This window comes from Colletotrichum phormii, assembly GCF_030913505.1.
Source record: "Colletotrichum phormii strain CBS 102054 chromosome Unknown BDP81scaffold_4, whole genome shotgun sequence".
In the NCBI taxonomy this organism is placed as follows: Eukaryota; Fungi; Ascomycota; class Sordariomycetes; order Glomerellales; family Glomerellaceae; genus Colletotrichum; species Colletotrichum phormii.
The window spans coordinates 1,103,183-1,118,963 of record NW_026851446.1 but is presented as its reverse complement, the minus strand read 5'-3'; the positions used below and the strand labels follow the sequence as shown (position 1 = coordinate 1,118,963).

Sequence of the window (15,781 nt, the reverse complement as noted above, 5' to 3'; positions counted from 1 at the left end):
CGCGCTGCACTTTCCTGGTCGCGCAAGGCTACAGCACGGTGGCACAGCGAAGACGCGACTTTCGATTAAGTGCAGTGGGCCCTTTCCTCACTGCACTGCTGGCTAAGCTTTCTTTCACCCCACGGCGCGGGTCTATGCGCTTCTCTGTGAGGTCTGCTTACCTAATTACCACAAAATCCAAAACGGTCTAGCGCAATTACCCCGACTTGCCTGGGACGGGAGCTTTGAACCTGGTGGGGAGCAGCACACTTGCCAAGTGTGGGGTAATTTCCTACCGAGGACAGCCGGGCTTAAGCAGGAGCTGAGAGCTGGAGCTGTCGGGATCGGTCCGTCAAAGTGTCTCAAAAAAGCTGGACAATTGGGGTATGCCAGCAAGGACAGCTAGGCCAGGCTCGGGGATCGGGTAAGTGGAAGGGGATTGTGGCTGGTACATAGCAAGAATGGCTGGCTTTCAATCGCAGCATCGAAGCCGTCTTCTTCTCACTCACCATTTCTTCCTCACTTACCTGTATGTGCCTGTAAACACCAACCTCCAAGCGATTCCATATTCAGCATGCAGAATCTACCAATTCGACCTTTATCGCTGCTTCTCATTTCCTAGTTCTGTAGAATAAGCTCTCCCGGTCAACACTAGCCATGTCGAGCCCGCCGTCTCGTCTCAAGAACATCCTGGGACACCTCCTCTCATCCTCCACCACCAAGAAAGATGAGCCCCGTCCGAACCACCACATACACCAGCTTTCACCAACCTTCTTTCTGGAGCGTGCCGCTGCGATAGAGCCCGATGCTGAAGCCATCTTCCATGTGACAGCCAACGGTCGAACCCTGCGACGGTCTTACATAGAGTTCGCAGACAGAGCGCGTGGCCTTGCTTACTACCTGAAGAAGCACGGCTTCAAGAGGGTGGGAATCCTCGCGCCCAACACGCCCGCCTTTCTCGAGTCCATCTTTGGCATTGCCGCCGCTGGTGGGGTTAATGTGGGTGTCAACTACAGATTGAAGCCGGATGACATCACCTACATATTCGACTTTGCCGAGGTCGACTCAATCATCGTCGACCGGGAATTCGTCCACCTGCTTGATGAATTCAAGGAGAAGCACCCCAAGGTTCCCTTGATCATTGACACTGATACCGACTACACGGAGGGCGCTTTAAGTGGCCCCTTTGATGATGCCGTTTTGGAGGGCCTGCAGTATGACCAACAACATGGTCAGGGCTGGGCCGGCCTCCACTCACAGTCTGGTAATGAGGATGATATGCTTGCGATTCCGTTCACCTCAGGAACTACGAGTAGGCCCAAGGGCGTAGTCTACACACATAGGGGTGCCTATCTGGCTGGTAAGTGACACATGGACCATTTTCAACCCACTTCCCCAACCATTTAGCCGTGCTGATCACATTTTACGGTAGCTGTTGGAAATGTTATCGAATCAGGACTGAACTACCACACTGGCCGTTGCAAATATGTAAGTCATAAGTAAGACCAGCTCATACTTGCTGTACCCCGCTGACTGTCGATGTCTATCATGTAGCTATGGACTTTACCCATGTAAGTAAATTAGGATAGGTTGTCGAGGATCGATTGCTAACTATGTCAAGGTTCCACGCCGTCGGTTGGACGTAAGAAGCCCTACCCTCTAGTCCGATGGCTCTTCGGTCTTATCTAAACCTACTGACATGATGCAGATTCCCTTGGGCGGTAACGGCTGTGCGTGGAACGCATGTGTGCTTGCGAAAGATCGACTATCCTCTCATCTGGAAATTGCTCAAAGAAGAAGGCATCACACACTTCAACGCAAGTGACTCCTATCCAAGTCATAGAAAGAGTAGTCAGCTGACACAGTGTTTCGCCTGCAGGCAGCTCCAACAGTCAATACTCTATTGTGCTCAGCGAACGAGGCCGAAAAGTTGCCCCAAGAAGTGCGGGTGACTGTAGCTGCCAGTCCACCAAGTGCGCACTTGTTCGAACAGATGGTATGTGACGCTCCGTCAGGCTGCCGAGAGTCGTCGCATCAGTGCTGACGTGGTTAGACAAACCTCAACCTCTTCCCGGTCCACGTCTATGGCATGACAGAGACCTATGGCCCCATCACCAAAGGATACCACATGCCATCATGGGAGACCCTCCCAACAAACGAGAAATACGCCAAAATGGCTCGCCAGGGCCATGGCTTCGTCACGAGTCTTCCCATTCGAATTATCAAGACGGACCAGCCGGAGGGCGTTCTTATTGATGTCGCCAAGGACGGCAAAGAAATCGGCGAGATTGTGTTCTTGGGGAATATCTGCGCCAAGGAGTATTTCAAGGATGCAGAAGCTACCAAGAAGTTGTTCGACGGCGGTGCGCTGCACTCGGGGGATCTCGCTGTCTGGCATCCCGACGGGTCGGCTCAGATTCTCGATAGAGCAAAGGATATCATCATTTCAGGTACGCATCAACCTGTCGAGCTGATGATTTTCATCGTACTGACGAGGGACTAGGTGGCGAGAATATTTCGTCGGTGGCTCTTGAGGGCATGCTCGTACAACACCCTGATCTCCTGGAAGCGGCCGTGGTAGCGGTGCCTGATTCACACTGGGGCGAGCGTCCTAAAGCCTACGTGACTGTCAAAGAAGGCAAGAGCTTGAAAGGGGAAGACCTAATTTCGTGGGCGAAGCACCAAAGCAACATCTCCAAGTTCATGGTGCCTCGGGAGGTTGAAGTTGTGAACGAGCTCCCAAAGACCAGCACTGGCAAGTTGAAGAAGAATGTCTTGAGAGAATGGGCCAAGGGAAAGAGGGAGTAGACAGAACGAAGAAGAGTGATTTTGGTCTTGCATGTCAGACGCAGCAGCTAGAGACGGTAGACTGAGGGAAGACGGGAAGGGATGTGAAGGAGAAGTTTAGCTCTGTCGAGCAAGATAGAAGCAAGATCATGATCATGCGCCACTACCTACACACGATTATGCCATGTGCCTTTGCGTAAGGTGGTTCGTCTGGATGGAGGGTTACCTCAAATTGAGACCATTCCAAATGCGGACGGCAGCCAACCCTGACCAAAAGCCACTTGCAACGGTCAACGGTCAACGGCTAACGGTCCTAACGGCCGAGGCGCCATCCCGCAGCCTCCGTTTCGAGATGCCCAAGACCTTAGTCTGTCATACTGTGACGAACGTCGTGCATGTACACGTACCGAACCAAAGCAAGCAGACAGTCTTCTTCTTTATCCCTGAACCCTGTATCCTGCGGCAATAGACCAGTAAGAGAACAAGGATGGTAGACACCGGTTGGGTAACTGCCTGAGGTAGGGAAGGAGGAACAGGGGTTCATGTTTTGACAGGACGGGGAAGGAGCGGAACGGAACCTTCAACACCATCGTGCCTGACCGTAAGGTGATGTGCCCAAGTACTCCGTACCTTCAGGAAAGATACGGTAGGTGCATCTTACTTCAGGGAAGGTTATCTGTCTCAACCTGTTGTTGCCTACATTGTCTTAGGGCAAGGGGCAACCCACAACACCTCCCACAGCAGGCAAGACTGACTGAGGCAGGTAAGGTACCTTAGACTCCTAACGGTACAGAGTACTCGAGAAGCAACTCGAACCTCGCTTAGACAAGCTGCCACAAACACACGCACGGGGATCAGAAGAACAATTCACATGGTCTGCTTCCGAACTTTGAAAGCAAACGTTGAAGCACCAGACAACGGTCGATTTCGCGGTGCCCGAGAGGGAGAGTGAACAGACACACCGGACCCCTGGACTAGGAAACAGAAAAGAACGACACGATGCGTCTGTCGTCGAGCAAAAGACATCCGAGGTTCCGTGAAGCGGGGCAACGGGAACACACCATGAGGGTATCCCCTGAACAGCAAATGGGGAGCTTGACGGAACCAGTCGGCCAACTTGAGTTGACCCATACGGAAGCACAGTCAGATTCTGTTCAGTATGGATCACATCAAAGTCCCTCATCGACCGTAGGGCAACGGTCTCAGCCCCCGATGTCATCGGGTCCGTCTTCGAGCTGTGAGTGAGGCACTGGCCCCCATCCCTCCCATTTTGAGAATGAGATTTGGCGGGACAACACTCGGAAACAGTAAAGGACATCCTAGGGTTCGCTATGCCTGACACAACGAGTTTACGGAGTACTCCCGATGGTCATTACCTGATGACGCTGCGGCTGTTCACCCCGGAAGGAAGGCCTCTTTTCATCGAGATCCGAGATCATCAGGCTCTTGGCTGCATCCTCACCGACGGATGTAGATCAAGATTTACCCCCTTATCCCACCAACCTTCCCTTGTGGCTACGGACCAATGCGAGAAAACGGTAGAGGAGCGAGACTCCAGCTTCACGGTCGTCCAGGCCACATTATCACCGATGTAGCTGGCTTTGAGGTCCTCTCCTCTCTCGAAGCTGAACAAAGGCGTCATACAATGACTTGACCAACGAGGAAAGTGGAAAGAAGATTCTTCTGACGCTTGTCAGTCCACTCCCAACCTTGGCACGTGTTGTCAACTAACCGCCCCTGATACGAGCATCCGAGATTCAGGACCACTTGAGTCAGACCTCCACTAGTTTCCGTCAAGTAATGATCTCTTTCCACCGCCAACAGAGAACCAACAGACCTCCTCTCTCTTTCAGTCTCAGTATCTGTCAGCATACTCCTCGAGAGAGAGGGACAGCAGCTTTCCGGGCCTGGTGAAACCAAAGGCCAAGTCAAGCAGAATAACTTTCCCGGACGAGAATGCAGAGTACGCAGACACGACCTGAACAGCTGCATCATGCAGGCCACTGTGGGTATAGCTGCTTCTATAACCAAGAGAGATTGGGCGCGCGGGCAAGTCCCTGCTCAGGATTGGGTGACAGAATCCATGTAGGCGCTGCACACACCTTTGGGGGCCTTCCGCGCGCCCCATGCCGTCCGTGACGGCCAGCAATCGCGGATCCGTTCGAGCGGTCTGGGGACTGCGTTATCCGAAGCCGAGCTCACATGGAAATTGCCCTATCGAATATTAATCTGTCGCGTCGGGTCCTCATAAAGCCCACCTAAACCCCTCCCTGAGAAATCCAAGTCTCAAAGGTTCCATCCATCAACAATGTCAGTGATGAGACTGCGAATGTGATAGCTGACAGACCTTTGAGGACGCGGAAAGCCCATTCAGGCAGCGAGTTACTAGACTTGCTTCAGTCGGTAAGTCGAGTCGCATAAGCAGTCGACTATGAGATGAGACAAGGAAAGAAGAGAGGGGAAACGAGAAGAAAAAGAAAGGAGATGAGAGAGGGCCTACGACTCGACTCGACTCAAGATGGGTATGGGCTCGGTACGAAGAGTGGCCCGACGGAAAGAGAAGATGGGGGATGAGAGGATATTCAGCATCCCCGGACAAGCCACGACTAGCTTGCCGTACAAATAAGAAGATGAGAAGAGACTGACTGCCCTGTCCAGATAGATAGATCGAGATCTCAAGAGAAACAACAAACGACATCGACGACAGGTCATTTATAAATTGGTCTGCCACCAACACGACTAGGCGAAGCAGAGCAAAGAGGCAACGCCGTCCGGACCTCGTTCGGTGTGTCCTGCATACCCTGCGCCGCAGCAGCAAAGACTTTTTGGCGACAGCCCTGGAGTGGAGTGACTCTGGCATAAAGCCAGGCCACCCCGATCCCTCCGATTGCCGGCGTCTTGGGCGCCGGCCGCATTGCAACGCGCTTCCCGCCGCCGTACGTACGACACCCGAGTCTAACTTTGAACACTACGACAGAGTCGATTCACTTGAGCAGCTGTCGTGGTCGGCTGACTCTATCGGAACCCTAGTTCTGGGAAGGTGTGGTCCGCCTAGGGACCAAAGTCACTCCACGGGGACGGTATACGGGTGAATCCCGCGCCACAAGTTGTCTCCCGATTGCCCACTGTTCTTGGGCAATCCCTGGGAAGACCGTGGCGTCCGCTCCGGAACTACTGGCCAGACGCTCGTCTGGTTCTTTCTAACGGCGGCCTGCGTACACTGGGATTGTCTGGCCGCACGCCTAGTCCGGAGTCTCCCAAGCGTGGCTGGCTTGCTCTTCCTCGCCCGATCTTGGCCACTCGCGGATAGGAGGCCTTTTCCCTCGGTACCGGGATTGGAAAGCAGATACGGGAATAAGGTCGAAGATTCGAAAAAGCAAAAAAAACCTGTATAAATCACCAACGGCTTTGCGTTGCTTTGGGGCCGGACGGTGGGATTCAGAAAGGGGGTTCTCCAATCGAACCAAGACCCCTCGCCACCCCCGGCAAGACGATACGATGACGCACACGCCAAACGACGACACTCCCTTCTACGAGTATCTCGTGGATGACCCGGAAGTAAGTATCTCACCCGGCGTTGCATTCCACTTTTCTCCGTTCGGTGCTTTCCTCCCCGGAGCGCGGCCCCCAGGGGCTCCCTTTTCTTGTCTCGAATCAAACGACCAGCTCAATCTGCGTTACACCCTTCTCCATCTGCCGACCCTAGCGGCATATGAATGTGACAAGACAAGCGTTGGACCAAGCGATCGAAGGCGCGAGTGAGTACATGATGCCACGCGGGTAGCACCGAGCTGGGCCAGACCCTTTCCTCCCCCATGGGCCTCCGCAATGAGAAGTCGAGCCACGATCCAGGGACCATGCAAGACTCTCTACACTATTTTGTCTGTCGGTGGTCGCCTCCGATGCTTGAGATTGGATGTGGATGGGAGGCGGCGGAGTATCAGAGAAGCTGAAAGTCTGTGTGCCACCCGGAATGGGGCGGTGGCAAGGTGGTGTTCTCTGAACAAGCGTTCGGCAAACTGATGAGACAGACGGCGACGAGGAGGCGCAAAAGAGTAGAGACGGCCGTGTTCTCGAGGATCACAGGTCCTTTCGCCAAAGAGAAAAAAATTAAAGAGAGAGAAAAAGTCTGACCATTATTTCTATCAGCAGATGATAGCTTCGACGCCGTTGTCCCCGCACTTCTCTCCCGAAGTTTTCGGAGGGGCTTTCGACGTCGGCGACCGCCAACACCACGCCACTCGGCCCGGTAATCAGACCACCCTGCTGAGTCCAGGCCACAATCGGCCCAACGCCATTCATGAATCGACCACAGCGACACCACTTAATCAGGTCCAGGCCGTTGCAGGTATTCCTGGATTGTCCATACCCGTATCCGTACCGACGGCGCAATTCCCGCAAATTCACATTCTCGGAGGACTCCAGCACCTGGACCAGCAACACCAGCAAAACCACCCTCAGCTCCATCCTTCAGCCCTGGGTCTGGGTCTCGGACTGGGTACTCTGGGGTTGACACATGCAGAGGGCAACCAGGGTCTTCAACACCAATTCGGTCCAGCGGCTGCGCCTGCGCCTAATATTGCTGCTGATCAACAGGGGACGTCGTCGTCGTCGCATCTCCATTTGCAGGGCCATCAAAGAACACCCGCCCACGCCGCCGCATGGCTTCCGCCCGGATATGGAGTCCCGGCGTACCACGACAACCCGCAACAGCAGCATGTCGATGCAACGTCTTCCTCCACAACAGCAGCAGGTGTCAACCCACCCGTCACTCTTTCTGCAGCGGTCGGTCTGAGTACTGATGGCAGAAGCCAGAGCATTGGTGTTGGAGGTGGTGGTCACTTATTCGATTTCGGGTTCGCAGCACCACCGCTGACACTACCACCAACGAGTGAGCAGTCGTTCCTGGGCGGCGGAGTCTATGCCGACATCACGCCACTTTCCACCACGGTAGCTGTAACAGCTCACCCGCAACCACCCACGACCACTTTTGATTTCCATGCTTCGCCATGGCGGCCTCGGCTTCAAGACAGCAGCTCCGTCACACTGACACCAAACATTGCAGCCGTCGCTGCGGTCGAATTGAACCACGACGTCCGCAAGCACAGCAAAAGCAGCATGGAGACCGATAGCGACGTCAAGGACCCTTCGTGGGATGACGATGATAACGAGCCCCAAGATAAAAGGGGCGGAGCTGGAGCAATGAAGACGTCGTCGTCGTCGTCGTCGCCTGGGACCCGGAAGCCGCAGCGAAAGGGCAAGCGCCGTGCCGTAGCCGATCCCGGAGCTGGCGGCATCGACGAAGATGACGAACCCACCAGCCCCGCGGGCCGAACAAGCGTCAGTGACCGGTCGGTCAAGTCGGTATCCGTCGCCTCATCCGCCGGATCGAGCACCAAGACGGCACCGGCACCCCGACTGCGCAGTGCCTCTCGCACCTCCAAAAACGCACTGCAAAAGCCGACCGAGTCCCTCGAAGAACGCCGAACGCGCGCATCTCATAATTTGGTCGAGAAGCAGTACCGTAATCGACTGAACGCTCAATTTGAGGGTCTTCTCAATGCCCTACCGGAGCAGGTCCGCGGCCCGGCCGGCGCCGGAGACGGCGACGAATCGGACCCGCAGGCGGCGGCGGCGGCGAATGAGGAAAGGCGGGTCAGCAAGGCCGAGGTGCTGGACATGGCCCGCCGCCACATCCAGAACCTGGAGCGGGAGCGGGAGACGCTCCACCGCGAAAGGGGGGAGCTGCTGCGCAGTCTGGAGACGATGGAGCGGGAGGCGGCCGCGAATGGCGGCGGGGGTGGCCGGTTGGATGAGTTCCTCGACGTTGAGGGGGTTCCGGACGAGAGAGGCGAGCCGTCGTCGTCGTGGAGGAATGCTTGAAGTGCATTGTCGTTGATCGTCGACACCCGCGCGAGCCACCCTGCCTGCCGCCAGCCTATTCTCTGATGGTGGTGGTCACAGTGGTGGTGGTGGGTGTGAAGCCAATGCAGTGCACTTCTGGAAAGGGGGGAGCGCGTGAGCTCAAAATCTCGGAGGCAAGGGTGCCGGGGGTGGTGGGGGGGAAAGGGTTCTTTCGGAGTGTCGCCGACCGTCCGATGACATGCCGTGCGCGCGGTGGGAAACGTCAAGCTATCCATTGGCCGCGGCGGTGTTGTTGTTGGCCCCCCCCCGTCTCAGATATCGACATCGGCCGGCAGAAGGGGTGCCATCCCGCTTCACGCCCCACGGGTCCAGGGTTTTATTTTTCCTCTTCTTCTCCCCTGTGTCCCGCGGTTCCATCGAGTCTTGCTTTTGGTGTCTCGTTTCTGCCGGGTTGATTTTTTTTTCATGTTTTTTTTCTCCGCGGACAAATTATGATGGCGGATGAAATCAGTTTCATAAAGGCGGGAAGAGTCAAGCTTGGTTGGACGCAGAGGATGGGTACCGGGATATCGGCAGCCCGCATGCCGGGGAACTAAGGAGGGGAGGATAGAATAGATTGTGGATCGAAGTAAGGTAGTTGATGAATGAGGTACTCGGAAGCAGTGGATGAGAGGCAAGTACAGGCGGGACTCGGGAGGATATCGCGAGCATGGAAGGGTGGTTGCAAAGATGCCATGGGTGGGAGGAGAGAGGGTGGTGGGGTGCTGTGCATATCTGTTTGGTATGCATGTACATTGACAATGGACAGAGGGAGGATGAACAAGGTGCCTCCGGAAGGATGGAGGAAGGAAAGTAAGGGTGTGGTGGGTAGGGTGAGAATATGTCTTCCCGTCAGGACGAAGGGACTTGTAAATGACGGTGATTCTGGTTCTAGGACAAATTTCGCCAAACTGCAAAATATTCTGTGAGGGTTTGGTCATTTAGGATGAGGGGTATAGTTGGTTCACTTGGACAGACGAACAGTATATAGAGAGAGAAATGTCAATATCATGACTTTTTTGGAATCCGAGGCCTGGCTTGCTGACTGCAGCCGTCTCTCCTTCCGTAGAGGTGGTAGATCTGTATTATGCGTGTCGTCAACTTTGGTACGCATTTCAAGCGTCCTAGCCATCCGATGTTTTGACATGTCGACGTGTTCGTCATGCAGAGTAAACAATGCGGGACGAGTCTAGACCCAGCCCGTTCCGTGCTCACTCCTCCGCATCGAAGCTACCAAGGCAAGGTAGTCAGTCTACTGCCGATGCATAATGCACATCACCAACTACGCCAACCACACATACACACACACACACACCATGTCAACCAACAGCCTCTGCCGTACCCGACCTGGTGGTTGCAAGAGATGCATACATCCCCCCCCCCCCCCCCCCCCAAAATATCCAACTTTTCATGCGTCACAAGGTTCATTCTCTACTAAGGAAAACCTCGGCACATTTGATGAGTTTGATCGCGTGAACCGGTTTAATGGTGTGTTTGCTATTCTCAACCCCGCCTTTTCGCGGCTTGGTGTGTAGGAGGTACCTATGCCAGGTAAACCGGTCCGTACTAACATCATTAGCTGCAACGACAGTCGCTTTTCATCACTGTCATCACATAGTCATTGGGGAGGCATAGTTCGAAAGCAGAGTAAATGGGACAAGTAATGGAGTATCTTTTCGGTTTGAAATTCTGTTCGGAGCGACAAAAACTGGCTTCCGAACCGCGATGAAATAACCTCCTTTTGGTCAACCCAAACTTCCATTTGGGTGGGAGACATCGTCTCTCTCTCTCTCTCTCTCTCTCTCTGCGTTCCCTCCAGGGACGCAAGTAATCCTTCTCGTGATCGCACAGATGCTCAAGCTCCTATTGGCGTGCTTCCCTCCCGCAGCCCTTTCCTCCCAAAATCTTTTACAAGTGTTTTTTTTTGCTTTTCTGTTCCCATTTGCTCCTTCTTACAGGGTTTGTCATAATCCATCAAATCATAACCCCGGCCGAGGCAAGAAACCCTCCCGGTGGGTTTTGTAGTGCTCGCGCCCTCTCTTTTTTTTTGGTACAACAAAATAACAGTATCAGTAGTAGCGGTATTGCTGGTGGTGGTGGTGGTAGTATAGTAAAGTAATCCTTTGGAATGGACTGTAGATATAAGGAAACTGATCGTATGTGTGCGTTGCGCTGGCGAGCGTGTGAGCTTTGAGTGTAGCGAGTGGTAACTAGTTGGTGGTCAGAATCGGGGAATGACCAAAGCCGGATTTTGGTCTATGCTGGTTTGAAATGATGAGAGCCCAGGTTGAAAAAACTCCTCCGAGATATGCCAAAAAAAAAAAAGTCTATACGAATCACGACCGTCTTGAAAGGCCGTGATGTGTCGAGAAACAAACAATAAGGTGTAGAAGGTTTGGTAGTGTAGTGCGTCACTCCGGCATCCGCTAGAGAAGGAACGCGCGAGCGTGCGCGCGCGCCCATGTGGGTGTGTCTATGAAACAAGATGTATATGAAATGTGCGCTGTGAGGTCGTAATGTGGTGTCGTGGGCCGGAAGATGTATTCAGTGGCGAGCAGTCGTTCAGATACGGCTGCCGGCATAGATTGGCGGGAAAAGGGCGTACTGCCCAGGCGGGGGCGGGGCGCTCAGGGTTTGCGCACGTTGGCGTCGGTGCTGCTTCACAGGCTCCTTCGTCTTGGCAAGCGGGAGAGAGTCCCGGGATAAGCTGGCGTCGATGCATCCGGAGGCGGCACGGATATCGCCAGTAGAACGCGACATGGTCAGAACCTCCTCGGACTCGGGCAGCGGAGTCATGGTGGACTTTCGTGCTCTAGGCGACCCGAGATCCGCAAAGTCGTCGGCGCTGAAGGACCGTGAGTGGTCACTACCCTCGAACTTGGGGTTCCATCCCTCAAAGGTCGTGCTCCCCGTGTACCTGGTGAGAGCCGTCCATGTCGAGTTGGTCGATGTGTGGCGAGCCTCGGTCAGGCTGGTTTGGCTGGACAAGTTGCTGCCGGTTGTTGAAGTGCTGACACGGTTTCTGGCGAACAGTCCAGGTGTTTCAATCGTCAGGACGGGCTCCTCGTCAAAGGCGAAGTGGCTGGTGTCAAGTCTCGCCACATCCATGGGATACGCATCGGTGTCCGAGTCTGCCAACATTTGCTGGCGGAAGTCCGTTGGGATAAGAAGAGATGGCGAGAGGTTGAAGCCGTGGGATTCCTTGAAGCTCGAGGCCCGCGATGCTGTTCTCACGTGGAGATGGGAGGTGCCTCGGTAGTTCGTCTCCTTTCTGGGATGAGAGAAGTTAGGCCTAACAGGCGGCGCGGTAATGGTGGGCGTGATTGCTTCGTGTCCATTGACGGAAGTCTGACTGGCGGGGCTGAGTGCTGGGATATCGGAGTGTCCCATCGTCGATGCCGGCTTCAGACCGGCCGAGAGGGGTGCGACGAAGATGCCATCGTTGTCAAAGGAAGTCTCTACAGAGTCCTCCCTCGCGATATCCAAAGAGGGTCGGTCCCACGCGTAGTCGCAATCAGCCTCAGCTTCATGCTCGTAGCAGTAGTCGATGTCGTCCTCCCAGCTAGCTCGGTGAGAAACAGACGCCGGTCCATCAACCTCCAAAGCTTCCTTCAGAGCATTCTGTGCGGCAAGCATGTCAAAGCTGCCAAGCGTGTCCGATGCGCCGCTTGATGGCCGTCTGAACTCGTCCTCTGGCGTCTGAGGCACGCTCGGGCGCAGAGCAGGCACAGACTGGCTTCCTCGAAGCGACGAACGAGTGCTGGCCAAGCTCGCACCAGACTGCCGGGATAAAACAAATTGCTCCTCCTCTTCAGGCACATCAGGCAATGCCATCTCATAAGAAACAGTGGAGCTCGCTGTGAGTGGCCATGCAGCATCGTCGGGAGTGGTGATGGCATGAGAGAATCTCGGGTCCTCGAAAGGCTCAGCTTCTTCGGAAATTGTAGATTCTGTGAATTCGATTGGTGCCTCGAGAGTGCCTGGCAGGTGAAAGCCGCTGCTAGTCTGGGGGCGCTCTGGGAACATATCGATGGTGGCGAGCGAGTCTTCTGAAACGGTGCAATGCTTCATGATGCGGCTCGACGATCTGGGAGGAGGGACAGGCACAGGCGAGCCTGGCAGAGTAGGTGAGACAACCTCCTCGCTGATGGGTGAACGGGGCGGTCGTGGAGGTGCTGGGCGCGGCGGGCTCGACCGGAGTTGTTCCTGGGATCGTGTATGCTTAACCAACCGTCCAGGTGCAGAAGTCGGGCCTGTATGCCGGGCAATGGCAGGTGGGCGATTCGAAAACATCTCTGGCTGAGTTTCGGACGTCATCGCGTTGTCCTGCTGCGTGTGCAACGCTTCGGATGAAAAGTTGGAAAAGTGCAAATCTTCGACGTCGATTCCCTTGAGCTGGCCGGTGGTCGGCCGTTGGCCAGCGCGGATGGCTGAGAATTCGGAGACCAGTTCGGCGCGGCTGCCCCGCTGGAGGTCCGGTAGGTGATCCTTCTTAGTGTGGGTGACATGTTGAAAGTTGTAGGGGCCCGATATTTGCAACTTGCGTCCCGAAACTGGGTCTTCACCTAAGTCGTCCTGTCTTAGAGTTCTGCGGCGGCCGAAGATTGATGGGATGAAATGGTCCTTGTTTGTCGAGGCCGGGCCATCCAAGACAAGCTCACCAGAGTACAAAGAACTTCCAGAGGAACTGTGGTTACCACTGCTTTCCCGCTTCATCTTAGCCCTGCGGTTGAAGATGGTTTTGCCAAAGAGCTGCACGCTCTCGGGGCGGTCTTTGGAAGGCATGCTGCTCGAAGTCGACCGGCCAGAAGAACGTCTTGACAAAGTAATGGTTTCCAGGGTGTGTTCCCACGATCGGTCCGAGTTGAGTGAGCGCAGCGAGGACGTCGAGCCAGAGGAGGTGGTTGTGTGGCTCTTGCGTTTGTCCAAGGCCGAGGCCCTCTGCATCTGCTTGCTCAAGGCACGAATCCTTTCCGGCGAAGGCGGTCCATCAAGAGCAGGCTCGAACAAATCTGTGATGTTGTCGGGATGGTCTTGGGTTGAGAGAAGAGGAAGGGGAGGTTCTGAGCCGTTGACAGCAGACGGCGATGAGCCACCTTTGTTGCTGATGCTTGCCCTCTCTTTCCTCCGGGTTGGCTTGTAGGCCGAGTAGTACGGCAGTGGAGCGGTAGCCCACATCTTGTTTTCGACTTAATGCAGAGGGCGACGTCAAGCCAGGCGTGCCCCCTCTCAAGGGATCCCCTTCTTCTCCAGCGTGCTGTGAACAGGGTTGAGCAAGTCGAGGGCTTTTCGTTGCTGGTGTGTTCCTGTTTACTTTTTTTTTTTTTAAAAAAAAAAAAAAAAAACTAAAACTGGGCCGCTCTGGATCTTTGTCTGGTTGGGATCGGGGATGTTATGAGAGAATGCGAGTTGCTTGAATGTATGTATGTGTGCGTGTGTGTGTGAGTGGTCCGTGTAAGACTAAGAGGTTGGGTTGTGGTGTGTAGGCGTTGCGTTACGTTGCGCCGAGTAGGAAAAGTTTGAATGATAGACAGAGTGAGCAGAGCCGAGAAGGAGGGAAGAGCGCGCGCAATAAGAAAACAGCAACCAGCATCAACCGTCCAGCGTCCTTTTGTTCGTCCTAAGAGAGTAACAGGTGACAAGAGATCAACCAGACTGTGGGGGAAGCGCTTGGGACTGTAATATATTTAAGATGGTGCTGTTTTCAATGCGTTGTGAGCCGGGGGTCGGGATCCGAGCCTTGGGATCCGTCGAGCCTGTGAGTTTTTTGGGCGCGCAACGCAGATGGACTGTGGACATGGACCAGACCAGAGAAGAGGACCAGTCTCTAGAGACCGGGGGAGGGATGTCAGCGCCGCCCCGTCACAACCTTGCGCTGTGCAATGCTCACAGTCTCTTGCAGAGTCTAGTCCCAGAATGCAACACCGCAGCAGCTCCCCCCCCCCCCCCCCCGGATGTCCCCTCTTCCAGGATGCAGACAAGGGGTTAGGGGGGATGAAGGGATCTGGCTCTGGAGGTGCTGCCGGGGGTGTGGTGTGGTCGCCCAGGATGCCTTGCTGTGAGGATTGAGGGGGGCTGTCGGCCGATGTGGGTGGGTGAAAGGCAGGGTACAAACGAACTCTCTCACGCACCCATGAAGCGAGCTGCATCACTGGTGGTCCGAAGAGACCAGAGAGAGGAGACAGATAGACAGCAGCAGCAAGCAAAGAAGCAAGCAACCACGCAGTGTTAGCAGCAGTAGCAGCAGTAGCAGCAGTAGCAGCAGTAGCACCACGCGATACCACTGCCAACGACAGCAGCAGCAGCATCCTGGGCGGCGTGAGTTCGGAGCGGGCATGCAGGATGCGGCGGTCCTGAGTGGATGGCCATAGACGGCCCGGGAGATGCTGGCCGGGGAGAAATGGTCTTGATTATCCCTCCCCTCGAGGCTTGAGACAGACCGATGCATTGCATACTAGCAGCCGTCTGCGTCGCTTCCCAGTCGCGTGCCTAAATCCATCGGGTGAAAGGCAAAGCGTATATGCAGATATGCAACAATAGTAGCAGCAATTATCGCGACTAGCTGGCCGAAGTCGTGCATATTGTACAGAGTGTTTGAAGAGTCGAGGACCCCAAGCAGACCGGCAGACGCTTGGGGCAACACTTGGCCAGTCAGTCGGGATTGATAGATAATTATGATATCCTTGCCTTGTTACGGTATCATTGGACTCCGGCCGCCATACTGTAAACTTTGATGCACAGAACGAATTGTTGAACCGTGGGATTCCGCCAAAGTGGCTAGCCAATATCTCGTAGCCCCAGGACTGCCTGACTTCCTGCAACAGGTGGGGATGCCAGGACATGAGAGGCGACTTAGCAAAGGACGAATATGGGCGAGTGGATAGTAGATGAAATTAATACGTCCTACCATAGGAAGAAGACGGCCTGGATTCAGCCGGAACGCCAAATGACGAAGGGAAATGAGACTTTGATGCATCCGACCATTGTATAATACGCCAAATGTAGATTGGAAAAGAGTTACAAATCAAGCGCGTCGAGATGCTAGCTAATGGCTGTCATGCACTGTGTGTCGCGTGTGTATGCCGTGAATACTCGTGTCCATGGCGTCAAT

At 54.7% G+C, this 15,781-nt stretch overlaps 7 protein-coding genes across 7 annotated transcripts; 2 read left to right on the top strand and 5 right to left on the bottom strand.

Moving 5' to 3' along the window:
* Positions 1-636: 636 nt before the first annotated feature.
* Positions 637-2,787, top strand: BDP81DRAFT_311483 (AMP-binding enzyme; the record flags this gene model as incomplete). The annotated part of the gene is made up of 8 exons (XM_060583723.1): positions 637-1,339; positions 1,412-1,467; positions 1,534-1,550; positions 1,601-1,621; positions 1,688-1,800; positions 1,863-1,975; positions 2,033-2,429; positions 2,483-2,787. 8 exons carry the CDS (start codon positions 637-639, stop codon positions 2,785-2,787), a joined length of 1,725 nt encoding a protein of 574 aa, XP_060448950.1.
* A 604-nt stretch (positions 2,788-3,391) lies between these two features.
* Positions 3,392-4,352, bottom strand: BDP81DRAFT_162101 (uncharacterized protein). Its single transcript, XM_060582049.1, has one exon. The coding sequence runs from the start codon at positions 4,082-4,084 to the stop codon at positions 3,548-3,550; it is 537 nt and encodes a 178-aa protein (XP_060448949.1). The 5' UTR covers positions 4,085-4,352; the 3' UTR covers positions 3,392-3,547.
* A 540-nt stretch (positions 4,353-4,892) lies between these two features.
* On the bottom strand, positions 4,893-5,728 carry BDP81DRAFT_161993 (uncharacterized protein). The gene is made up of 2 exons (XM_060582047.1): positions 5,267-5,728; positions 4,893-5,156 (listed from the first exon to the last, which is right to left on the bottom strand). Exons 1-2 carry the CDS (start codon positions 5,624-5,626, stop codon positions 5,025-5,027), a joined length of 492 nt encoding a protein of 163 aa, XP_060448948.1. The 5' UTR covers positions 5,627-5,728; the 3' UTR covers positions 4,893-5,024.
* Positions 5,729-6,634, bottom strand: BDP81DRAFT_161938 (uncharacterized protein). The gene has a single exon (XM_060582046.1). It carries the CDS (start codon positions 6,347-6,349, stop codon positions 5,831-5,833), a length of 519 nt encoding a protein of 172 aa, XP_060448947.1. The 5' UTR covers positions 6,350-6,634; the 3' UTR covers positions 5,729-5,830.
* Positions 6,635-7,830: 1,196 nt separating this feature from the next.
* On the top strand, positions 7,831-8,649 carry BDP81DRAFT_312545 (uncharacterized protein; the record flags this gene model as incomplete). The annotated part of the gene is made up of 1 exon (XM_060583816.1): positions 7,831-8,649. A coding segment is annotated over one exon (819 nt), but the record flags the coding sequence as incomplete, so codon positions are not given.
* Positions 8,650-8,815: 166 nt separating this feature from the next.
* BDP81DRAFT_419833 (uncharacterized protein) lies at positions 8,816-9,764 on the bottom strand. Its single transcript, XM_060589802.1, has one exon. The coding sequence runs from the start codon at positions 9,609-9,611 to the stop codon at positions 8,985-8,987; it is 627 nt and encodes a 208-aa protein (XP_060448945.1). The 5' UTR covers positions 9,612-9,764; the 3' UTR covers positions 8,816-8,984.
* Positions 9,765-11,232: 1,468 nt separating this feature from the next.
* BDP81DRAFT_312517 (uncharacterized protein) lies at positions 11,233-13,848 on the bottom strand (the record flags this gene model as incomplete). The annotated part of the gene is made up of 4 exons (XM_060583814.1): positions 11,233-11,641; positions 11,702-11,871; positions 11,968-12,814; positions 12,962-13,848. 4 exons carry the CDS (start codon positions 13,846-13,848, stop codon positions 11,233-11,235), a joined length of 2,313 nt encoding a protein of 770 aa, XP_060448944.1.
* Between the last annotated feature and the right edge of the window lie 1,933 nt (positions 13,849-15,781).

Excerpts from the sequence above, each read along its gene's own strand:
- BDP81DRAFT_162101 (XM_060582049.1), bottom strand. The coding sequence starts at position 4,084 with ATGTCCTTTACTGTTTCCGAGTGTTGTCCCGCCAAATCTCATTCTCAA.
- BDP81DRAFT_161993 (XM_060582047.1), bottom strand. The coding sequence starts at position 5,626 with ATGCCAGAGTCACTCCACTCCAGGGCTGTCGCCAAAAAGTCTTTGCTG. Across the intron at positions 5,157-5,266 it reads ATCTTGAGTCGAGTCGAGTC|TCTAGTAACTCGCTGCCTGA; the intron begins GTAGGCCCTCTC and ends GACTGAAGCAAG.
- BDP81DRAFT_161938 (XM_060582046.1), bottom strand. The coding sequence starts at position 6,349 with ATGCAACGCCGGGTGAGATACTTACTTCCGGGTCATCCACGAGATACT.
- BDP81DRAFT_419833 (XM_060589802.1), bottom strand. The coding sequence starts at position 9,611 with ATGACCAAACCCTCACAGAATATTTTGCAGTTTGGCGAAATTTGTCCT.